Source organism: Elgaria multicarinata, chromosome 1 (genome assembly GCF_023053635.1).
Source record: "Elgaria multicarinata webbii isolate HBS135686 ecotype San Diego chromosome 1, rElgMul1.1.pri, whole genome shotgun sequence".
NCBI lineage: Eukaryota > Metazoa > Chordata > Lepidosauria > Squamata > Anguidae > Elgaria > Elgaria multicarinata.
The window spans coordinates 215,052,940-215,078,070 of NC_086171.1; the positions used below are offsets into that span (position 1 = coordinate 215,052,940).

At 47.9% G+C, this 25,131-nt stretch overlaps 1 protein-coding gene across 1 annotated transcript; it reads right to left on the reverse strand.

Annotated features, from left to right (window-relative positions):
- Positions 1 to 970: 970 nt before the first annotated feature.
- Positions 971 to 24,142, reverse strand: SDCBP2 (syndecan binding protein 2). The gene is made up of 9 exons (XM_063121190.1): positions 24,121 to 24,142; positions 14,198 to 14,266; positions 13,693 to 13,783; positions 12,402 to 12,511; positions 10,803 to 10,964; positions 7,807 to 7,982; positions 3,870 to 4,041; positions 1,993 to 2,084; positions 971 to 1,351 (listed from the first exon to the last, which is right to left on the reverse strand). The coding sequence occupies exons 2-9, from the start codon at positions 14,249 to 14,251 to the stop codon at positions 1,297 to 1,299; spliced, it is 912 nt and encodes a 303-aa protein (XP_062977260.1). The 5' UTR covers positions 14,252 to 14,266; positions 24,121 to 24,142; the 3' UTR covers positions 971 to 1,296.
- Between the last annotated feature and the right edge of the window lie 989 nt (positions 24,143 to 25,131).

Here is a 25,131-nt window from a genome sequence, read left to right on the forward strand (position 1 = left end):
TTAATACATGTGTGGATTCTTCCCCTATATGGCTTGGGACGAAACTACTTTCTCCCATAAAAATGTCCCTGGGTTTTAAGACCTTCTGGAGAGGCGCTTCTCGGAAAAGACCACCTCAAGTGCCCCCCTGCTGCCCCCTTGCCTCTTAACGCCCCCCTGTGCAATCCCACCGCCCCCAAGGGGGCAGTACCGCCCACTTTGGGAACCACTGCAATAGCCTCTGCATGGGCTAAATCAAGCCTGGGTAAAAGCTGCCTGCAGTTCACCAGTGAACCACGACAACTACTAGTCTGCTGGTTGCTGGAATTCAGCCAAAGAATGCTGGTCTTGTCCTGCAAGGCACTTTTGACATGTGTTTGTTCGTTTAATACAGTTACTTCCTGTGCAACCTCCAGTATCAGAGGCAGTAAGCCTGTGTGCACCAGTTACTGGGGAACATGGGTGGGAGGGTGCTGTTGCACCATGTCCTGCTTTGTTGGTCCCTGGTCGACAGCTGGTTGGCCACGGTGTGAACAGAGTGCTGGACTAGATGGACCCTTGGTCTGATCGAGCATCAGGGCTCTTCTGATGTTCTGATGTTCATCATGGAACTCAAGGTGATAAATGTGGGACTTCCCAGTTGGTCTCCTATCCAGACACTGAGCAAACCCCGACCTCCTTCACTTTAGTAAGGTGGGTGCATTATGTGCCCGAGACCATGCCCTGAGGCTTTCTTAAACAATGCCTGGTTAGGGTTCACTCGACCCAGATTAGCTATGCCCGAAGAGATCCTCAGTATGCATTCTTACTTTATACATTTGCAACACATCACAGAGCCACCAGGATTCTACGTCAAGAAAAGGAAAATCACCAAGGCTGAAGGCAGGGCAGCCCAACCCTCTGCTAAATTGCAGGTCCTGCCGTGGGCTGGTTGTTGGTTGTGTGAATAGGTCACAGAAGGCAAGCGGAGGTTCTCCGGATTTGGGGGCAGCTGCGTAGACTAGGGAATCGGCTGCTTCCGGTCCCCATGCAAGAGGGATAGACACTTGTCAGGTTAATTTATCTTCTCTAGCAAGGTGCAATAGAATGGTAAGATGGTTGCACAGGTCCCCAAAACTCAACCTTGAGTCAATCTCACCCTTCGCTGGGAAATCTCACAGTCCTCAAGGAATTAACCAAGCTGTCAGGAAGGGTTTTGTCTTTCTTCACCTCCAAATAGCCTCTGAGGAGAGCGAGGACAACTCCCAAGAGTCATTCTGGTGGAGTCCGTGGTGTATTTCGTGCCAGAAAAGAGGGGGATGGACGTTCTCAGCTGTTTTAAGCATCAGGGACTGAATGATCCATTGAAGATTTCACTAGCCCACTCGAAAGCCTTTTGAGAGAGAAGAAAAGACGTCGCATCAGCTGGGGGTTTGCCAGAGTCCGTTGAAATGGGTCAAAATGCTCACTTTTGCTACCAAGTCCAGAGCAGATTCCCCCAACCACCCCTCCCTCGCCCATATAAAAGTAGGACTTGGAATCTCCCCATTCGATGGATCAGCAGTGGATCCAGGACAACTAAAAGAAAGTACTCCTTTGCACAACCCATTATTAATTTACTGCATTTCCTGCTCCAAAACATGGTGGCGGCCTCTTGGTTGGACAGCGTTAAAAATGGGGCACAGGCCAATTCATGGTGGAGGAGAGGCCGAACCATGGCGACTGGTAAGTGAGAACCAGCCATTAAAGCTAAACAGCCCCTCCGGGTTCAGACACTGTTTGCCACGGAACCCGAACTGCTGGGGGCGAAACCATTAGGGAGCTGTTGCATCCTGCGTGTAGACTTTAGGGTGGGGGGCTACGGGCTGGCCACTGTTGGGAACAGGACACTGGGCTTCATGAATGGACCCTTACTCTGATTAAACAGGGCTCTTCTAATCACGATATTTAAGGTGGGGTCGAGTGGTGAGAGATGAACTGGGGTGTTTCCCAGCTCACTCGGCTCCTCCCCGAGCCAAGCTTTCAGGCACTTACTTTTTGACCATGTGCTCATAGATCACGGAGGGGATGATGGTGAGAGTGATGCTGCGGCCGGCGTTCATCAGGATACCTGTGATTTCCTTGTCCTTTGGAGAAGGGGGAGAGGGTCGTCAATAGGTCACTCGCCACAGGGGCAGAAGCCGGATTTGCAGAGCTTTGTTGGTTTTTTTGCAAGAGTGCACAAGGGATGTTCCCCACCCCAATAAAAGAAGTTATCAAGGGTGCATGTAGCTCTGTGGCATTCTGTTGGCTTCATAGAACCATAGAACAGTAGAGTTGGAAGGGGTCTCTAAGGCCATCGAGTCCAACTCCCTGCTCAATGGAGGAATCCACCCTAAAGCATCCCTGACAGATGGTTGTCCAGCTGCCTCTTGAAGGCCTCTACTGTGGGAGAGCCCACAACCTCCCTAGGTCAATGATTCCATTGCCGTACTGCTCTAACAGTCAGGAAGTTTTTCCTGATGTCCAGCCGGAATCTGACTTCCTGTAACTTGAGCCCATTATTCCATGTCCTGCGCTCTGGGATGAGCGAGAAGAGGTCCTGGCCCTCCTCTGTGTGACAACTTTTTCAAGTACTTAAAGAGTGCTATCATGTCTTCCCTCAGTCTTCTCCAGGCTAAACCTGCCCAGTTCTTTCAGTCTCTCCTCATATTCTGATTTCATAAAATCATAGAATAGCAGAGTTGAAAGGGGCCTCTGAGGCCATCGAGTCCGACCCCCTGTTCAGTGCAGGAATCCACTTTAAAACATCCCTGACAGAGGGCTGTCCAGCTGCCTCTTGAAGGCCTCTAGGGTGGGAGAGCCCACGGCCTCCGTAGGTTAGGCTTGATCAGAGGCTGCTGCTTGAAGCCTCTGCAAGAAAGGCAAATGCTATTTTGGGCTGCATTAATAGCTTCCAAATCACATGAGCTATTGTTTCCTCTCTATTCGGCGCTGGTTAGGCCTCATCTAGAGCACTGCGTCCAGTTCTGGGCTCCACAATTCAAGAAGGACGCAGACAAGCTGGAGCGTGTTCAGAGGAGGGCAACCAGGATGATCAGGGGTCTGGAAACAAAGCCCTATGAAGAGAGACTGAAAGAACGGGGCAGGTTTAGCCTGGAGAAGAGAAGATGGAGGGGAGACAGGATAGCACTCTTCAAATACTTAAAAGGTTGTCACACAGAGGAGGGCCAGGATCTCTTCTCGATCCTCCCAGGACACGGAATAACGGGCTCAAGTTAAAGGAAGCCAGATTCCAGCTGGACATCAGGAAAAACTTCCTGACTGTTAGAGCAGTATGACAATGGAATCAGTTCCCTAGGGAAGTTGTGGGCTCTCCCACACTAGAGGCCTCCAAGAGGCAGCTGGACAACCACCTGTCAGGGATGCTTTAGGGTGGATTCCTGCATTGAGCAGGGGGTTGGACTCGATGGCCTTGTGGGCCCCTTCCAACTCTGCTATTCTATGATTCTATGAAGCAGGAAAAAGTGAGCATTATTGGGAGCATTATTGGGATCCCAGCATTATTGGGAGGCTACCAATCTATTTCTAGGTAGAATTCAAAGTGCTGGTTATGAGCTATAAAGCAGTAAGCCTATGTACATCAGTTGCTGGGGAACATGGGCTGGAGGGTGCTGTTGCACTCATGTCCTACTTGTAGGCCCCTGGTCAACTGCTGGTTGGCCACTGTGTGAACTGAATGCTGGCCTGGATGAACCCTCAGTCTGATGCAGCATCAGGGCCCTTCTTATGTGGTTGGGGAAAGGGGTGGAGCCAGGGGAAGGGGCGTAGTCATCTGGGGGAAAGCCCAGAGAACCAGACTGGGCAGCCAGGCGGGGCTGATACAACACCCGCTGCCCTCCCGGATGACCCTCTCTGCCCAGAGTCCTCACCTTGAGGCCGATGACATTTTGCCCGTTCACCTCGCAGATGTAATGGTTGATGAGGAGGCCGTTCCGGGCCGCAGAGCTGCCTTTGACGAGAGATTTGACCTGCCCCCTTTTGATGATGAAGCCAACGTGGCCGGTGCTGTCTTTGTGCATCGTCACTGTGCGCTGGAAAGGCCTGCCAAGCAAAGAGGGTGCAGAGAATGATCACTTACTCCAGCAATGAATTTCTTTAAAGGCACAACGCCAAAGGCTCGGGAAACCACTCTCTTGGGGCTGGGGGGCTTCAAAGAACCACGCTGCAAACCGAAAACCGGGTGACCCTGTCTTGCTACTCTCTGGGGCGGCCAACCCGCCGTGTCTGGGTTGTACCACTTTCAGACAGAGAGCGGGGGGGCCCTCAAATGACTGAACACACCTTCACATCGAAGAAAAAAAATACCTTCACAAAGAAAATTTGCAATTCAGGAAGAATGTGCTACTTTGCAGTGGCGTAGCGTGGGGGGATTCCCTCAGGGGCGGTTGCCCTGGGCGCAAAATTCTTAGGGGTGCAAAAATTTCGAAAAGGAAAAGAATGTAGTAATAATAAATTTAAAAAATTAAAAATCTGTGTAGATCCGACTGTGTAGGCGGGGCAAATAAACGTTGCCACGTAACATTTTACAGCATTTTTCTTGTAGCGCACAGGTCAGGACGGCCTTGCAGGCTGCATTTCCTCCCAAACGGGCCTCTCTAGCACACGTGTTGCTGCTCTGGCTACCTTCTAAGTCAGAGCTTTCCAAACTGTGTGTCGCCACACATTAGTGTGTCCACTGCAGTGTGTAGGTGCGTCACGCGAACGTAACGAGAAACCTCTGAGTCTATGTGAAATAAGCAAGACCAGCTTGCATGCATTTTTACGCAGCAAAGGTGCCGATTAGGATGGTGCACTGGTATAGTCCCCTTCCGTCGTATCCGTGTAGGCACACCACGGTCAAGGGATCATACAGGTACTGAGCATGCGCAGTATGCATAATCGGGTCGAAACAGCTGGTTCTGCGTCACTTCCGGTGACGCAGCTGCACCTGAAGTGACGCATTCGAGAAATTCCATGGGTCCAGTTTTTTGATAGAACACCGTCTCAACCGCCGCTCAATCGCAGCTCGACAAAATTGATTCAATGTGAAAAGTCTTGGAAATGTATGTTATTATTTTGCAAATCATATATTTTTAAAAATATAAATGAAAAGTTTCCATGAGATATGTTGCGTCCCCATACATTTCGTTATTACGATTTATGTATTTATGTATTTATTTATTTATTGCACTTATATACCGCTCCCATAGCCAGGGCTCTCTGGGCGGTTTACAGAAATTCTAAAATTAAGATAAAAACGACTATACAAAATTTAAAATTCTAAAACACAGAACATACACACATAAAGCATTAAAAACCGTTAAAAAACTAAACATGTGGGTGATTAAGATGTGCCGCCATAGGCCTGGGCAAAGAGGAAATCTTAACCTGGCACCAGAAAGATAGCAGCGTTGGTGCCAGGCGAGTCTCGTCAGGGAGATCATTCCACAGTCTGGGGGCCACCACCGAAAAGGCCCTGTCCCTCGTTGCCACACTCCGAGCCTCTCTCGGAATAGGCACCCGGAGGAGGACCTTAGATGTTGAACGTAGTGACCGGATATATTCATGTCGGGAGAGGCGTTCCATCAGGTATTGTGGTCCCAAGCCGTGTAAGGCTTTATAAGTCAAAACCAGCACCTTGAATTGGGCTCGGAAACATCCAGGCAGCCAGTGCAAGCGGACCAGAGCAGGGGTTATATGGTCGAACCTTCTGGTTCCCGAAATCAATCTGGCCGCTGCATTTTTCACAAGCTGCAGCTTCCGAACCGTCTTCAAAGGCAGCCCTACGCAGAGTGCGTTGCAGTAATCTAACTTGGAGGTTACCAGAGCAGGGACAACTGAAGCCTGGTTATCCCTGTCCATATAGGGGCGTAGTTGGGCCACCAACCGGAGTTTGTAGAAGGCATTCCGTGCCACTGAGGTCACCTGAGCCTCAAGTGACAATGATGGGTCTAAAAGAACCCCCAAGCTATGAACCTGCTCCTTCAGGGTGAGTGCAATCCCATCCAGAACCGGTAGAACAATTTATGTATGTGTCCGTATCTCTTATAAGGGGTTTAGTTTAACCTCCAGTTTGCTAGTAAAACTGAATGACTATATCGCGAAATGATGCACGTCTAAAAAGTGTGTCACCGACATGAAAAGTTTGGAAAGCTCTGTTCTAAGTCATCCAGAAGGAGGACAGAGCAGGGACGCGTGTGCTAGAGAGGCCCGTTTGGGAGGAAATGCAGCCTGCAAGGGGATCGCTTATCATATCAAGGTCATCATATCAGCCATGATGCTAAATAAAAAAGAATCAGGTGCACAATGCAGGAAGAGGAGGAATACTGTCAATTGAGGGAGATGTAGATGTACTGTCAATGTAGATTTCAATACTGTTATTGAAAAAATTGCACATATTAAAACCAGGCGATTTTAAAGAAATTTAAGTACCGGTATACTAGTATTAAATTAATTTTACTTTAAATAGATCAGAATTTTCTTAAAATATAATACATGTGCTTGGGGAGGGGGTAAAGGGGTTTAATACTGGACTGGTGGAAGGGACTCAGGGAGAGCTAAAGGTCCACGGATTAGGGGCGCAATGCTTGTCTTGCCCTGGGCGCCGGCAACCCACACTACGCCACTGCTATTTATTTATTTATTTATTTATTACATTTTTATACCGCTCAATAGCCGAAGCTCTCTGGGCGGGTCACAAAAATTAAAACCATCATAAAACAACCAACAAGTTAAAAACACAAATACAAAATACAATATAAAAAGTGCTACTTAAACTGCTACTTTGTGTTACTTTGGAAAAACCATTCTTTTAAAGGTGGATTTGATCATGTGAGCTTCCCCATCTGAAGTCAGAAGTGGTACAGTCCGGACACTAGTTGACCCCCTCAGTGAGAACTAGTCCCCATGTTACCTCCTTAATTTCAATCTTTTGTAAACCACCCAGAGAGCTTCAGCTATGGGGTGGTACAGAAATGTAATAAATAATAATAAATAATACATTTGCTCTGGGAAAGTCATTCATTCCCAGCCAAACTCCCAACTGGAGCTCCATTTTCCAAGCCAACGGTTGTTTCAGCGGCCTGGACAGGAAGCGGACTGATCGAGTGGTTTTCACCGTTAGGTGAAGAGAGCCATGTGGCCTGATCTGGGAAAAGGAAGACGTATCTTTTAGCCAAGTCACCAAAGATGGAAGATGACCCGCTTTGGACGCAAATGTTGCCACTGCAAGCAAGGGCTTGGTTTCCTTGCACACTATGATTATAAAAAACATGCAAGACAGCGCCATGGGTGAGTTTCCCGCGTTCTTCACCACATTGCAGGGGATGCTAGAGGCACCTCATAGCTCAGGAACTGCCGCCATTTTTCTTAAGTTTAAGAAAGTAAAAGGCTTGCGTAGTCATTAAAATTGTGTGTGTGGCTATCTCAAGGCTAAACAGAAGAAGACTATCTGTGAGCAATTACCTTGAGATAGAAGCTGTACTAGGAACCTTGCCAGGATTCTGTAAGATATCATGGTGTTAATGATATGAATATATACCAAAGATCCTTGAGGCTGGGTTAGCCTAATCACAGCTGTATGTAATATAGACAAGAACTGTGTATATATGTATATGTATATAGCTTTTGTCACTCTGCACAATGACACGGAACTGTAAAGAAGTCTGAAGCTAATAAACTTACTCTGCTAAGTAAGACCTGCATTGTGAGCTGTGTTTCTGAGCACAAACAGAATTCCCAAGGAAAAGTTCTGGCCCCAACAATTTTGGGGGTGGAAAACCAGACCCTGGCTAACCCTGACCTCTCGTCTCCACGTCCAAAGCTCACCTGTCGCGAACCACCAGGACAATCTTCTCCGGGGAGGCCTTCTTCAGCGCGCGCTTCGCTTTGTCCATGTTCCAGCCCGTGCAATCCTTCCCATCAATCTGGAGGAGCTGATCCCCAAAGCGCAGCCCCACCAGAGCGGCCGGAGAGTGGGCCCGGACCAGCTGCACAAACAAGCCCTGCAGGGAGAAGAGGGGAGGGTTGTGGGAAGCCAAATCCCTTCTTCTTTTTAAGCTAAGGCAGCAAACAAGAGCCACAACCGGCTGAGCATGCACGGCAGTCAAAGAATCCCAAGTGTCAGTTGGAAAAGGGAAAAGGAAACCCGGAGGGGGCAGGGGAACGCAGGAGGGCAGGGCTGGCTGGAACCCTGAACCGTCGGGCTCCCTGTGAGAAGGTGAAGATACACTGCAGCCTTTTACTGCAAGTCCCACGTGTTTCGTGACAGCAGTTGGGTGGGTCACACCTGCACCTGTGGTCTGGACAAGCCTGGAAGAGCTCCAGGGAGGGCAGATGAGTCCACCAGGTAGTGTCTCCGGCCAATGTGTGTCAGAGCAGCTTCCTCCAACCTCCAGATGTGTCCAACTGCAACTCCCACAATCCTCAGCCGGCAGGTTGGGAAGGCCCAGTTTGAGCTGCACAACCCTCTGTCAGGGATGCTTTAGGGTGGATTCCTGCATTGAGCAGGGGGTTGGACTCGATGGCCTTGTAGGCCCCTTCCAACTCTGCTATTCTAGGATTCTATGATTCTTTGAGCGAACAAACCTTTCAGCACTTTGGAGAGTGACAGAGCTCACCTGAACAAGATGACCAAAGCCTCCACCTGCTCTCCTCCAGGTGACCGAGAACCTGGATTCCAGCCAATCCAAGATGCAAAGCAAGCTCCTCTCAGGTGGTTACTAACCTTAACCCTCACCCCTTGAGGAAGCCCAGGTAGTGCCTGGCCCAAAGCCAGAGCCTTTCAGCGCAGGGAGGGGGGCCATTAGCAAAGGACCACCACCTCTACAGAGCCCAAGACCTTCCCAAAAGCTGGCCAGCCCCCTCACTTCCCTGCCTTTTAGCTACCAACACAATTTATACTAGATCGAAGGAGAGGTGCTTCGTTACGTGGAGTAAATAAAAAGAAGGCGTAGCACAACAAAACATGTCCGAAATCATAGCTACTTCTATTTTAGACAGGCCAGTCTACAAGGCTAGAAGTATCATTACTGTGGAACGGCCTGCCAGGGGAGATTCGTCCAATTAACAGTCTTCCCGAATTTAAGAAAGCCATAAAGACTGATCTCCTCCGGCAGGCCTACTCAGTTGAATTTTAAGATGCCTTTTAATAAAGTATTAGTTTTATATATATATATATATTTAATAAGTTTTATGAATTTTATGGTGTTTTGTATTTGGAGTTGTTCCCTGCCTCAATCCAGAGGGAGAGGTGGGTAAGAAATTTATTTATCATCATCATCATCATCATTATCATCATCATCATCCGTGGGGGAAGAGGAGGCAGTATTTTGCTGCAGACTACATTACCTAACACATTCCCCAAGCTGGGGCCTTCCAGATGTGATGGATTGCAACTCCCATCATTCCCAGCCAATGACCATGCTGGGAGTTACAGTCCAACACCTCCGCCATTTGGGCAAAGCTGACCTAACTAGAGCCAGAATTACACCACGCAGGATATAACACTTTGAAAACGTTTTGAAAACAGTGTATGAAATGTGTCCTGGGCCCGAACCGTAGTCAAAACCGTTATAAAGCAGGAGTGTAGCTCCTGCCGAGGGCTGGTTTTTCGAAACAAAATGCATCTCTTTTCTCCAGGATGCCACATGAACAGTTTTGGAACAAAAATTCTGAACGTTTAGGGTTAGAGTCAAACATTTACAGAGGCCAACATTTATGAGCCATGAATTCCACCTCGTTGCCAAAACGTCCGGCAGCAGAAACAATGGCCTCCCCTTGTAAATCAACCCATTCAGGCAAACGTTTATACCGCTGACTTTCAAGGATACGTGGACTAGCGGCTAATAGCCATAAGAACATAAGAAGGGCCCTGAGGCTGGATCAGACCAAGGGTCCATCTAGCCCAGCACTCTGTTTGTGCAGTGGACAACCAGCCATCGGCCAGGGATGAACAAGCAGGATGTGATGCAACAGCACCCTCCCACCCATGTTCCCCAGCAACTGGTGCACACAGGCTTACTGCCTCGAATACTGGACATAGCACTCAACCATCAGGGCTAGTAGCCATTGATGGCCTCCACCTCCAGGAATTGATCCAACCCCCTTTTGAAGCCATCCCAATTGGTGGCCATCACTACATCTTGTGGTAGTGAGTTCCATAATTTAACTATGCGCTGTGTGAAGAAGTCCTTCCTTTTATTTGTCCTGGATCTCCCACCAATCAGCTTCATGGGATGACCCCCATTGGGTTCTAGTATTTTGAGAGAGGGAGAAAAATGTCTCCCTGTCCACATTCTCCACACCGTGCATAATTTTGTACACCTCTATCATGTCTCCCCTCGGCCTCCTTTTTTCCAAGCTAAACAATCCCAGTTGATGCAACCTTTCCTTCCCCAGTTTTACTCCCCAACCAGCAGCCGGCACAGCTTTGTGGTTAATATTCAGAGCGGTGCTGAGCCTCGGGCCCACTTGGAAATCTCGTTTTAAGAACATCAGAAGAGCCCTGATGCTGGATCAGACCAAGGGTCCATCCAGTCCAGCACTCTTTTTGCACAGTGGCCAACCAGCCATCGGCCAGGGACCAACAAGGCAGGACATGGTGCAACGGCACCCTCCCACCCAGGTTCCCCAGCAACTGGTGCACGCAGCCTTACAGCCTCGAATACTGGAGAGAGCACCTAGCTATGCACAACCACCAAGCTCAAAAGCAGCGCACCTCTGAACGCGAGTTGCAGGAAACGCGACGTTGGCTGAGAAGAGCTGGTGATCCCACAGGGCTCTTACCTCCTTACAAGCCACGGAAGCCTAACCTCAAAACCCACCTTATCGATGTTTCGCAGCTTCAGCCCCGTCTTCCCACGCTCATCCTTGCAGAGATGGACCTCCCGCAGGCCCGGTTTGATCTCTGCCCGGCGCAAGCCCAAGTCACTTCCCGTCACCGGAGCGACGGTCAGGCTGTGCGCAGACGACGCCACAGCCTCCGCCTGCCAAAGAAGCAGCTATAGTCAGTTTTGTTTCTTCCCCAGCTTGGACAGGTTATTGAGACACACATGGCCCACCCCTGTTTGAGACTATCCTGGGATGGATGTATCAATGCTCTGACTCTACATAAGGGAGCAGCCTATCTTATAGGAGAAGAGAGACCAGGCTATCTGAGCAACAGAGGAAGATGCATCTCTGTGTCGGTGGGGAGAACAGAGGACAATAGATTTTGTTACTACGGAATGGGAGGTGGACTATAATTTGGGCCCTGTGTGTCAGGGCAGGAGTGTCTCCGGGGGACACAACCCCAATGCCTTGGGTGAGGGCTGGTCCCAGGAATGAAGCCCAAACAGTTCCAGACATGTCAACAGGGCAATATCACAGCAGGCATAGAATCATAGAGTAGTAGAATTGGAAGGGGCCTATAAGGCCATCGAGTCCAACTCCCTGCTCAATGCAGGAATCCACCCTAAAGCATCCCTGACAGTGGGTTGTCCAGCTGCCTCTTGAAGGCCTCTAGGGTGGGAGAGCCCACCACCTCCCTAGGTCATGGGTTCCATTGTCGTACTGCTTTAACAGTCAGGAAGTTTTTCCTGATGTCCAGCTGGAATCTGACTTCCTGTAACTTGAGCCCGTTATTCCGTGTCCTGCACTCTGGGAGGATCGAGAAGAGATCCTGGCCCTCCTCTGGATGACAACCTTTTAAGTATTTGAAGAGTGCTATCATGTCTCCCCTCCATCTTCTCTTCTCCAGGCTAAACATGCCCAGTTCTTTCAGTCTCTCTTCATAGGGCTTTGTTTCCAGACCCCTGATCATCCTGGTTGCCCTCCTCTGAACACGCTTCAGCTTGTCTGCGTCCTTCTTGAAGTGTGCTTCAAGAGGCAGATGGACAACCATCTATCAGGGATGCTTTAGGGTGGATTCCTGCATTGAGAAAGGGGTTGGACTCGATGGCCTTGTAGGTCCCTTCCAACTCTGCTATTCTATGATTCTATGATTCTATAACAAGGGTTTAAAATTTTGTATGCTTGTTTTTAATGTTCCGTGTTTTAATCTTTGTAAACCGCCCAGAGAGCTTCAGCTATGGGGCAGAATAATAATAATAATAATAATAATAATAATAATAATAATAATAATAATAATACCACGCCTGTGCGTGACACACTCGTATTCTGCTGAGGAGATTGCTCTCTATGGCCAAAGCCATCCTGGGTGAACATAAAATCCCTAAGTGAAGACTCCTGTATAAGAATATCATCATCATCATCATCATCTGTATACCGCCCCATAGCCAAAGCTCTCTGGGCAGTTTACACAGGATAATAATTTAGCAGGGAGTTTTACCTCCTGTTGACGTTTCACCTGAAAACAGTAGGACTAAAACCACCTGGTGGGTCCAAGAAAACAGGGGTCCCAGGTTGCACTCAGAAATCCTTACATTGCTGTTTGCTGGGGCAAGCACCAGATTCTTCTGGACCTCTTCGCTGGACAGAGAGAGTCCCATGTAATCATTGAGGTCAGTGAGATTTGGGTACAAAACCGGTGGGTCTGGGAAAAGGAGAGAAAGGAAGAGCAGTTAGTTCACAATGTAGGTGTCAGAATGCATCCTGGTATCTCCGCTTCGGCGTTTCCCCAAAATGCAAGTCTCTAGGCCTCATGACTGTCACTGTTCCCCACTCATTGGCTGTGGGTTCAAGGGATGGTGTCCAAGAGTGAATGAGTCATCTCAGATCATCACCTTGGACGAAGCTTCCATATCACCCAGTGTCGGATCACACGACACTAGAGCCGGTTCACACAGACAGCTGAGAGTCACACTCTGAGCTCAGAACCATCAACTGTTGACAAACCCAGTGACAAGAGCTGAAGTTATGAGAACGCCCTCCAGTAGTGGAAGAAACCATCCTTTGAGATTTCTCATCCCTTGATAACTCATGTTTGAACGTGTGAACTGACACCACTGGAATGCACTGTGTTTCGAGTGGGTGATGGAAGCTCTTTTGGTGGCATTTGCTCTGCTGTGGCTTGTTCATACATGCATGTAACCCACCTGTGGTCCATTCCATAAGCATCTGAAGGCAAACCTGAGTGCTGCCTACACACCCTCTGTTCCAGCCTTCCACCTAGTCTTAGGGCAGCCTAATGAGCTATCTCTGAACTCTACAATGGACAACGAACTCTACAATTTGTTAGTTTACAGACTAACAAATTTGTATTGGCACAAGCTTTCGTGGACAAGAGCCAGCTTCAGAAGGAGGCACTATTAGGGTGACCCTATGGAAAGGAGGACAGGGTTCCTGCATCTGTAACAGTTGCATAGAAAAGGGAATTTCAGCAGGCGTCCTTTGTATGCATGCAGCACCTGGCGAAATCCCCCCTCCATCGCAACAGTTAAAGCTGCAGGAGCCGTACTAGAGTGACCAGATGCAAAAGAAGGCAGGGCTCCTGCAGCTTTAATGGTAGCGATGAAGAGGGGATTTCACCAGGTGCTGCACGCATACAAATGACAGCTGCTGAAATTCCCGGTTCTATACAAGTGTTAAAGGTACGGGATACAAGTGTTAAAAGAAAAGGTCCTCCTTTCCATAAGGTCACCCTAGGCACTATGACCAAGCCACGGTGCATCAGATGGTGTTTGTGGGCTCTTTTCCACGGAAGCTCACACCGCGATTAATGCAGTAACCTTCACGGGTGACACAGCCCCCCATGTGACCTTTGAGCTGCATTACCAGTTGCTTTGGGCAATTCAGTGGCTCCAGGAACCGACGCCGAAGAGGTCACTGGAGAAGGAAGTGGCTTTGGGGCTGCATTACTCTGAGCCTGCAAGGACAAAAACAGACTAGAAATTAGGTGCACATCGCCCTGACAGTGGAGGCTGGTGGCTGCAATATCAGTGGGGAGATGAATCCGCTCCGAACTCTAAAGAAACCCGAAGCGGATTCATCAACGCGCTGACATTGGAGGTGGGCCCGCCCCCTCCCCCTAGCCCCGCCCCCTCCCCCCAACCACTACATTGTTTGGCGTTTCCTGGCTTGTGTACAAGTTTTCCCCATTGAAAAAGGTTCACCGTTCCAGGCAGTTAGAGTTTCAGTATTTGGGACATTTGGCCCCACCCCTTCCACCGTTAGCCACACCCACTTTGCATTTGGCCCCGCCCATCATTGGCATGGGGCGGGGCAAGAGCTCCTCGGAAAGGGAATTCGGCCCACGGGCTAAAGGGAAGCCTCCTCTCACCTTCAGGACCTGATCCACCTTCATGTCTTCGAGTGACGGGTACAAGACCGACATGACTTATGAGTCCACCTGTAAAGACACGTAGGTGGGGGTTACCCAGGTGGGCTCCCGAACACATGGGGCAGGCCGTGCCTCTCCTCCTCGGAACACACAGGGCTCCGCTTTTGGAGAAGCGTTGTTTGGCTTGGCTGTTAGGGCGGTTGCTCAATTCAACAACAAAAATATATAAGATTTTATTTTTAGGTTTTTTAATTTAGCACTCAAAAAAGACACTCAAGGCGGCTGACAGTAATAAGACAAAGATTAAAACAAAAAACATAATTAAAACCATCATAACAAACAAATTAAAAGCACAATTAAAAACACAGCAATGGAAGAATAAACGGCACCCAACACAAAAGAACTTCCTTTCGGCAACAGAGCAGGTTAAGTGTCTGAATGAAAATGCCTTTGCCTGCCAGCAGCAGGGCAACAGAGAGGGGGCCGCTAGCCTCCCTCCGGGCAGCGTTCCAGAGCCTGGGAGCAGCCACCAAGAAGGCCCTTCCTCGTGTCCCCACAGAAGGTGCCTCTGGCGGTGATGGGACCAGGAGAGGGCCTCCCCTGAAATGCTTAAAACTCAAGCAGGCTCATTTGGGAGAATCCAGCTTTTGCCAATTAATAATATGAGTTTTAGCCAATCAACTAGATTTGCCTACGTTGGCATATGAGTAAATGTCCCAAAGCAAACGTCGTCTTCCGATGATGCAATGATTGGTCCGTCTGCAGAGTCTAACGGCACCTCTATAAGAAGACTTCGTTCCAATGGACGGACACCTGGCTCAGGGGTGCGGAACCTCGGGTGTGCCGGGGGTCCCAATCCGGCACGCTTGGAATCTCTCGAAGGCCACACACCCATTCCCCTGGCTCCACAGCCTTTCCCCCCACCGCCTATGGCCATGCTTTCAGGGGAAGATGGGAGCTGTAGTCCAACATAACTGGAAGGCTGATCTAAATCATTTCCAGTTTTGACCTGGTTTGAGGACGGGTCAGAAACTGCTTTGGTCGTGTTGGCGGATGACATGTGCCAGGAGACAGGCCGGGAAAGTGCAACCTTGTTGGTTCTCCTGGACCTCTCAGCAGCCGTGCCATCCTCCCGGGCCTCCGAAGCTCTGCGGAGTGGTGGCACTGCACCAAGCTAGTTCCGTTCGCTCCTGACAGAAGGTGGACCTGGTGAGGAGGAGCGCTGTTCCTCCCCTTGGCCAACACCCAAGGGGATCTTTAAGATTCCCATCTTGTCCCCCATACCTACATGAAACCACTGGGTGAACTTAGCCAGGAATTTGGCTGTGGAGTTTACAGCATTTTTTTTAAAAAAAAAATATTTATTTAAGGATTTTTATGCCACCATTCAGCCAAAAAAGGCTCTCATGGGGGTTTACAAAAGTAGAGCTACGAAGAAATCATTTCAGACTATGAAGCTCTGGGAAGGAAACTGAAGAACTTTGGGGCCCAGGTAGTTTTCTCATCCATCCTCCCGGTTCTTGGAAGAGGATTAGAAAGGGAAAGAAAAATACTCCGGATGAACGACTGGCTACGAAGGTGGTGCCGTCGTGAGAGTTTTGGATTCTGGGACCATGGGCTACACTACTTGGAACATGGACTGCTGGCAGGGGATGGGTTGCACCTCACAAGGGCTGGAAAGAATGTGTTCGGCCACAGCATGAAGAACTTGATCAGGAGGGCTTTAAACTGAATCTTACGGGGGCGGGAGACGTAAACCTCGAGGCAACAATGGATGAAGGCCAAGGCACCACAGTACAGAGAACAGCTCCAATAGTGCCCCAAAATAGTGTCCGCAACAATGTAGGAACAAAGCCAGACTATAAAACACATGGTCTTTGATGTCTATATACTAATGCCCAGAGCATGGGAAACAAACAGAACGAACTTGAACTCTTATTACATGAAGGCAAATACGACTTGATAAGTATAACTGAAACTTGGTGGGATGACTCCCATGACTGGAATATAGCAATTGAAGGATAGAACTTGTTCAAAAAGAACAGAAGAAACAGAAAGGGAGGTGGAGTTGCACTGTATGTTAAAAATACCTATCCCTGCACAGAAATACAGACGGATCAGACTGGGAGTCCCATTGAGAGCATCTGGATTAAAATAAATGGGGCAAGGAATAAAAAGAACATGATAATCGGAGTCTACTACCGACCACTCAATCAAGGAGAAGACGAGGATGAAACTTTTGAGAAACAAATTGCCAGTGTTTCAAGGAAGTGTGATGTAGTAGTGATGGGGGACTTCAATTACCCTGATATCTGTTGGGAGACCAATACTGCCAAAAGCGGCCCTTCCAAGAAATTCCTGACATGTGTGGGTGATAACTTTCTCCTACAGAAAGTGGAGGAAGGAACTAGAGGATCGGCAATCCTTGACTTGATATTGACCAATAGGGATGACTTAGGCCGGATCTACACTAGTCTTATAACGTTGCTAGTGTCCCTTTCTAACGTGGTTCTCTGTATCGGTTCTCTGTAGCTATAACGTTACTGCAGGGCACATGGTTCAATCCTTCCGTTGTTCTCCCTCCCTCTTCTCTTAGAGCTGCTGGGTTTGCTCTGCCCACTGCCTGCCTCATTCCTAGCCAGCAGTGCAGGGCAGTAGTCATAAGCACACACAAACTCCCTCCCTCCCAAAACATCTTAACACAAGTCCTAGGGAATTGCCTGAGCACATAGGAGTCAGCCATTTCACTGAAGCTAAGCAGCGTCAGGTTTGGTCAGGGTTGGGATGGGAGACCAAATTGAAAAGTTTTAGCAATAGCCCTGTTTTGGACTGGGAGCAGAGACCCGTGTTAATTTCCCTGCACGGAGCTACAGCGATCCTTTGAGCGCTCCTCAGCTCCTTTGCAAAGAGGGGGGAAATATTAAAAAAAATCATAAAAAATCAACCAATGACCCAATTTGATTCAAATTTTAAGGCAGGATGCATGGGAGTACTTCACAATAAAAGCAGATTCTAAGGTGGAAAACTTCTGAGTCCTTTGCATGCAATTGTCAGTGATTGTACAGTATAAGGCTGGTGTGATTTATCTGCTGTAGCAGATAAGATAGCAAACGGGGAGAAGGAAGGAGAACAGGAAGTGGGCGGAGCAAACCCAACAGCTCTGAGAAAGGGAGAGGAGAATTACCAGTAGGACGAGGCACATGAATCTGTAGCCACGCTGGAACTAAGAAACAGAACCTGTAATTACGACTCATTTACAACGTTGGAGACCCAGGGTCACGTGACGCTATGCGTCACAGTAACCCATTCAAAAAGTTAGAATAACACCAGTGTAGATTCCCATTTAGTGGATAAAGTGGCAGTTACGGGAACTCTGGGGGAAAGTGACCACATCATACTTGAATTCTTGATTATGAAGGAGACAAAAGTCGAGCGTAGCCATACACGTACTCTGGATTTTAGGAAAGCTGATTTTAATAAACTCAGAACTATGATAAGTAAGGTCCCGTGGAAAGGGAGCCTAATGAGAAAAGGAGTGCAGGATGGGTGGGAGTATTTAAAAAAGGAAATTTTAAAGGCACAGTTACAAACAATTCCAACAAGGAGAAAAGATGGAAGACAACAGAGGAAACCAATGTGGCTCCACAAAAAGCTTAGAGATGACCTGAAAACAAAAAGGGATACATATAGGAGGTGGAAGGAAGGCCAGGATACAAAAGAAGAGTACAGACAAGTGGTGCAGAAGTGCCGAAATGGCGTCAAGGAAGGCTAAAGCTCAGAATGAGCTGAGATTAGTGAGGGATGCTAAAAGCAATAAAAAGGCTTTCTTCAGATACGTGAGTAGTAAAAGACAGAGGAAAGAAATGGTGGTTCAACTGCTTAATGAGGATGGCAAATTGATAACAGATGACAAAGAAAAGGCTGAAGTGCTCAATTCCTACTTTGCCTCAGTCTTCTCCCAAAAGCGGGTCTATGACCCCCCCTGGAAAAAGTGAAGCAGAAGTTGAGGGGGCAGGATTACAGTTTGAGATTGATAAACAAATGGTCAAAGAACACCTAATTTCCTTGAATAAGTTCAAATCTCCATGGCCCGATGAACTGCATCCTAGAGTAATGAAGGAGCTAGCGGAAGAACTCTCAGAACCTTTGTCTATTATCTTTGCAAAATAATGGAAAACGGGTGAGGTGCCGGACGACTGGAGGAGGGCTAACGTTGTCCCTATCTTCAAAAAGGGCAAAAAGGAGGAACCTGGGAACTACAGACCAGTCAGTCTGACATCCATCCCTGGGAAAATTCTGTAGCAGATTATAAAGAAGTCAATCTGTAAACACCTTGAAATCAATGCGGTGATCACTAGAAGCCAACATGGATTTGTCAAGAACAAATCCTGTCAGACAAATTTGATCTCATTTTTTGATAAGGTAACCTCCCTTGTGGACCGTGGGAACGATGTGGGCGTCATATATCTTGACTTCAGCAAAGCTTTTGACAAAGTACCACATGACATTCTGATTAACAAACTAGCTAAAAGTGGGCTAGATGGAACAACTATTCGGTGGATTTACAGTTGGCTACAGAATCGGACTCAAAGAGTACTTATCAATGGAACCATCTCAAACTGGTTCCATTGAGAAGGTTCCACAGCAATACTACAAATGAGAAAGATCTTGGAATTGTTGTAGATCACAAGCTGAATATGAGCCAACAGTGTGATACGGCTGCAAGAAAGGCAAATGCTATTTTGGGCTGCATTAATAGAAGTATAGCTTCCAAATCACGTGAGGTACTAGTTCCTCTCTATTCAGCCCTGGTTAGGCCTCCTCTAGAGTATTGCGTCCAGTTCTGGGCTCCACAATTCAAGAAGGACGCAGACAAGCTGGAGCGGGTTCAGAGGAGGGCAACCAGGATGATCAGGGGTCTGGAAACAAAGCCCTATGAAGAGAGACTGAAAGAACTGGGCATGTTTAGCCTGGAGAAGAGAAGATTGAGGGGAGACATGAGAGCACTCTTCAAATACTTAAAAGCTTGTCACACAGAGGAGGGCCAGGATCTCTTCTCGATCCTCCCAGAGTGCAGGACACGGAATAATGGACTCAAGTTAAAGGAAGCCAGATTCCAGCTGGACATCAGGAAAAACTTCCTGACTGTTAGAGTAGTGCGACAATGGAATCAGTTACCTAGGGAGGTTGTGGGCTCTCCCACACTAGAGGCCTTCAAGAGGCAGCTGGACAACCATCTGTCAGGGATGCTTTAGGGTGGTTTCCTGCATTGAGCAGGGGGTTGGACTCGATGGCCTTGTAGGCCCCTTCCAACTCTGCTATTCTATGATTCTATGATTCTATGATCTTTCAGAGTGCAACCTCACCCAGAACAGGCAATGAGCCTGTCTCTCAGACTCGGGAACCACTCAACCACAGGGCTTCCGTCTTGCCAGGATTGTTTCAGTTTATTGGCCTTCATCCAGCCCATTACTGAGTCTAGGCACTGGTCCAGGACCAGCACAGGCTCACTTGATTCAGTTGTCACAGGGAGATAGAACTGTGTGTCACCTCCCAGACATCTCCAGGAAATTCCTGCCTGAAACCCTGGAGAGCCATGGCTGTCAGTCACTGTCAACAATTCTGGGCTAGATGGACCAAGCACCTGGCTCAGAGTAAGGCAGATTCCCATGTTCCTGTGACTAAGACAGCTACTCCACTGGACGCTGTTCTTACAAACTGCTATGGTTTATGTCCATTATCCCCAGCTGGAATGCTGTCTGCGGATGATGATCATTATAGCCCGATACATCTGGAGGGACCAGGTTGGTAAGGCTGATTTAACCAGTTGATGGATTGGTTCAGAGGAGGGCAACCAGGATGATCAGGGGTCTGGAAACAAAGCCCTATGAAGAGAGACTGAAAGAACTGGGCATGTTTAGCCTGGAGAAGAGAAGATTGAGGGGAGACATGAGAGCACTCTTCAAATACTTGAAAGGTGGTCACACAGAGGAGAGCCAGGATCTCTTCTCGATCCTCCTAGAGTGCAGGACACGGGATAACGGGCTCAAGTTACAGGAAGCCAGATTCCAGCTGGACATCAGGAAAAACTTCCTGACAGTTAGAGCAGTACAACAATGGAGTTGTGGGCTCTCCCACACTAGAGGCCTTCAAGAGGCAGTTGGACAACCACCTGTCAGGGATGCTTTAGGGTAGTTTCCTGCATTGAGCAGGGGGTTGGACTCGATGGCCTTTTAGGCTCCTTCCAACTCTACCTATTCCTTGATTCTAAATGTTGCTGCCTCCTTTCTTAAAAAAAAACAACCCAAAAAACCCCTAGGAACTCTATGATGAAATTTCCCAAGCATCTAGAAAAGATTTTTCCATGATCTAATAGACGGGTGTTCTCCTTCCTGGTTAATTAACGCAATGGGAGACTGGATCACAAGTAACTGGGAACGTCAACCGCCGGAGTGATACCGAGAGTTGCACAACCTTAAAGTATTAGTCATACATAAATACAGGCTCTTCCAGGGCAATGCAATTGTACTTGTCGCTGGAAAAAATAATGCTTTGTCTTAAAATAAGGATTCACAACTTATTTCTGAAGATGTTTGTAACTTAATGTCAACCATAGGGATCATTCAATACACAAAAAGATCTTGGTGCGATATATACATTGTGTTGCTAGAGATGTGAAGGCCTGGAAAAACTGGAAAAATTCAGGAGAAATAATAATAATAATAATAATAATAATAATAATAATAATAATAATAATTTCTTATCTTATCGAGGCGGGGAACATTAATAAGCGGATAAAATACATAAATGAATTAAAACATAATGTACATTGTTTGAAAAAATCCTAAAAAACATCCTAAAACATTCTAAGAATGTCTTAAAATTCCACTGGATATATTTCTCCCTGAGGACCATTTGTTTTTTTCCATTTGGAAAAATTGAACAACTCTTTTCCTCATGGTGTATCGCTGCTGCAGGGAGGGAGGGGGGAATCCCCACGCCAGGAGAGCGTGTGAGTTTTTCCGGGAGTCATTTGGGTACTGGAGCCCCACCCACCCCCTGTCCTCATCTGGGCTTCCAGCGACCAATCAGCGGTCACCATCCGCCCCGGAATGCCCCGGGAGCGATGCCGTAGTGAGGTCACATGGCAGAAGGAGAGTGGTGACCTCGCTTCAAAGGGAAATGCCAGGGTAAGTCCCGAACGTGTTCATGGCACAGCTTCTGGGTAAAAGCCACACAGCAGCTACGAGTTAGCGGCTGGGATGTATAACCCACGCAGCGCCACCACGCAGTCATCGCGGGGCAAAGAAGGTGTTTAGACAGCCCCCAGATGACTTTCACTGTCACTGACTCTCAGCCTAACCTACCTCTCAGGGTTGTTGTGAGGGTTAAATAGGGGACATGAATGCTAACGTACAACAAGCTGCAGCTCGTGCAAAATGCAGTGGCCAGATTGATTTCGGGAACCAGAAGGATCGACCATGTAACACCTGCTCTGGTCCGCTTGCACTGGCTGCCTGTATGTTTCCGGGCCCAATTCAAGGTGCTGGTTTTGACCTATAAAGCCTTACACGGCTTGGGACCACAATACCTGACGGAACGCCTCTCCCGACGTGAATATACCCGGTCACTACGTTCAACGTCTAAGGTCCTCCTCTGGGTACCTACTCTGAGAGAGGCTCGGAGTGTGGCAACGAGGGACAGGGCCTTTTCGGTGGTGGCCCCCAGACTATGGAACGATCTCCCTGACGAGGCTCGCCTGGCACCAACACTGCTATCTTTCCGGCGCCAGGTTAAGACTTTCCTCTTTGCCCAGGCCTATGGCGGCACATCTTAATCACCCACATGTTTAGCTTTTTTAACGGTTTTTAATGCTTTATGTGTGTATGTTCTGTGTTTTAGAATTTTAAATTTTGTATACTCGTTTTTATCTCAATTTTAGAATTTCTGTAAACTGCCCAGAGAGCCCTGGCTATGGGGCGGTATATAAGTGCAATAAATAAATAAATAAACAAACATCTTGGGGTCTTTGAAGGAAAAGCAGGATACAAACAGAGGCCTTCAAGAGGCAGCTGGACAACCCTCTGCTAGGGATGCTTTAGGGTGGATTCCTGCACTGAGCAGGGGGTTGGACTCGATGGCCTTGTAGGCCCCTTCCAACTCTGCTATTCTATGATTCTATGATTCTATGAAATAAAATAAATGAATAAATAAAACTGTTAAAATTGAGATGTCTGTGAGAAAAAAAGAAGTGGAACCTTAACCCGGCACTTAAATAGTTGAATATACAGGGATTCAAACTGACTTTCAAGAGTGGTGCATCCGAAGGGACTGGCTGTACATAACTGTCCATTTCGGATTCTCCCACATTTGAATTTTTAAAATCTCAAGCTCTTTTTATCCTGAATAGGGGGAACTTTGCAAACGTGGGTGAATTATTATCCGTGCAGGACTGAAACTTAAATTCTTGCCCATCTTGGTCCATAGTGAACCGCCCAGGGAGCTTCGGCTATTGGGCGGTATAAAAATGCTAATAATAATAATAATAATAATAATAATAATAATAATAATAATAATAATGCTGTTCAGCTTGATTTTCAAGGAATGAACCACTGGGCATGTGGACAAGACACAGCAGCCGGGAGCGTCCACGTCCCCTTGCAGGCACAACTGGCCAGTGGCTCTCGATGCTAGTCCAAACTTTGCGGACTCAGTTGGAAGGCGGGTTGTTGTTGGTGCCCTCACACCAGGAAACCAATTGCATGAGAGCAGAAGTGCACAAAAGTGTGCAACATAAGACACACACCCCTCAGAAAAAGACACCACTGAGGTAGTCCAGTATATCCTCAAGAGGACGCTAAACATGCAGAAAGACACCAATTAATTAACAGGCAGCTAATAAAAACAAGGAACATCTAGAATTCAAAGACACCCAGAAACACACAGCTTGGCTTAGCTCACTCCCCACAGAAGAAATTAGCTAGAGGGGATAAGCCCCATTTTCTAGATGCCTAGTGAAATTGTAAAAGTTTATCTCTTCTCGATCCTCCCAGAGTTCAGGACACGGAACAACAGGCTCAAGTTAAAGGAAGCCAGATTCCGGCTAGACATCAGGAAAAACTTCCTGTTAGAGCAGTACGACGATGGAACCAGTGACCTAGGGAGGTTGTGGGCTCTCCCACACTGAAGGCCTTCAAGAGGCAGCTGGACAACCATCTGTCAGGGGTGCTTTAGGGTGGATTCCTGCACTGAGCAGGGGGTTGGACTTGATGGCCTTGTAGGCCCCTTCCAACTCTACGATTCTATGATTCTACGATTCTAGGGACATGCCCTCCAGCTCAGTGGAGGGCAGATTTCAGGCTTGTTGTGGAATCTACTTCGTTTTTTATGTGAACTGGACTTTGGTGCAAAGGGTTAGAAATAAAGAATCCTGAGAACCAGGAACTTGTTTTGAGAACCAGAACTGAATGCATTTCGTCCTCCAGCACAAAAGTCCACTCGTGGTTCCTTCCCTTCCCTTTTCTCACTTCAGCAGCATAGTTTAGGGTGGGGCGGAAAAGCCATTTTGATGCAGCCATTGTTAAATAATTGAGAACCAGAAATCCTTGCCAGTCTACTGCAAATCACCCTGAGATCTCTCAGTAGATTCAGAGATCTACCTTCTGCCCAGAGCCAAAATTCTACTTACACCTACACACAAACACACACTCAGAGCTACGAAAAACAGGAGGCATTTTCTTTAAAAAAAAACCACCCACAAACACAGGCAGCTGAAATGTTTTTTAAAACCTTTTTACAGTCAAAGTTAAGAGAGCAGCTGGAAGAGAGCCTTGATTTTATCCAGATTTCTGACTTCCCTCTCCTGTGCCCCCTCCAGCAACCTAAAAACACGGACGCACGCACAGAGCCAACAGTGTCCTTACCTGTCGGATGCCTTTGGAGAGAATGCTGCTCTTGGCTTTTGTGCTCCGACCTGGATTCCTTCCACTTTATAACAGTGCCTGGGAGGAGTGCATCAGCTGACCAGGAAGCGAAATTCGGGAACGCACCAGGTAGAAGACGAACCACGTCAGAATACCTGAGTGACTTCAGGGGTGGAGAGAGGCACCTTCCTTGCCTGGGCTGCTTCTGCCCTGTGCTGCAAATTGTAGCAAAAATAGCTCGTTTCCCTGGTGTACCGAGTCCAATTCCGCACACAAGGAGGAGAGGAGATGAAGTATGGGTCTAACAACGTTTATTCTGCAGAATAAGAGACACAAGGAGCTAATTGCTGCAAACCATGTGCCCACCTCGCAAGGGAGTTAGCAAGGTATTTATGCACCAATTTCTGGCTGAAAAGTAAAGTACATGGTAAGACATTTGCTTGGCAAGCATCTACTGTACTCACTGTTCCCTGGGAAACCTCCAAGTTAGATTACTGCAATGCACTCTACGTAGGGCTGCCTTTGAAGACAGTTCGGAAGCTGCAGCTCATGCAAAATGCAGCGGCCAGATTGATTTTGGGAACCAGAAGTTTCAACCATATAACCCCTGCTCTGGTCCGCTTGCACTGGCTGCCTGTATGTTTCCGGGCCCAATTCAAGGTGCTGGTTTTGACCTATAAAGCCTTACACGGCTTGGGACCACAATACCTGACGGAACGCTTCTCCTGACGTGAATATACCCGGTCACTACGTTCAACATCTAAAGTCCTCCTCCGGGTGCCTACTCCGAGAGAGGCTCGGAGTGTGGCAACGAGGGACAGGGCCTTTTTGGTGGTGGCCCCCAGACTATGGAATGATCTCCTTGACGAGGCTCGCCTGGCGCCAACGCTGCTATCTTTCCGGCGCCAGGTTAAGACTTTCCTCTTTGCCCAGGCCTATGGCGGCGCATCTTAATCACCCACATGTTTAGCTTTTTTAACGGTTTTTAATGCTTTATGTGTGTATGTTCTG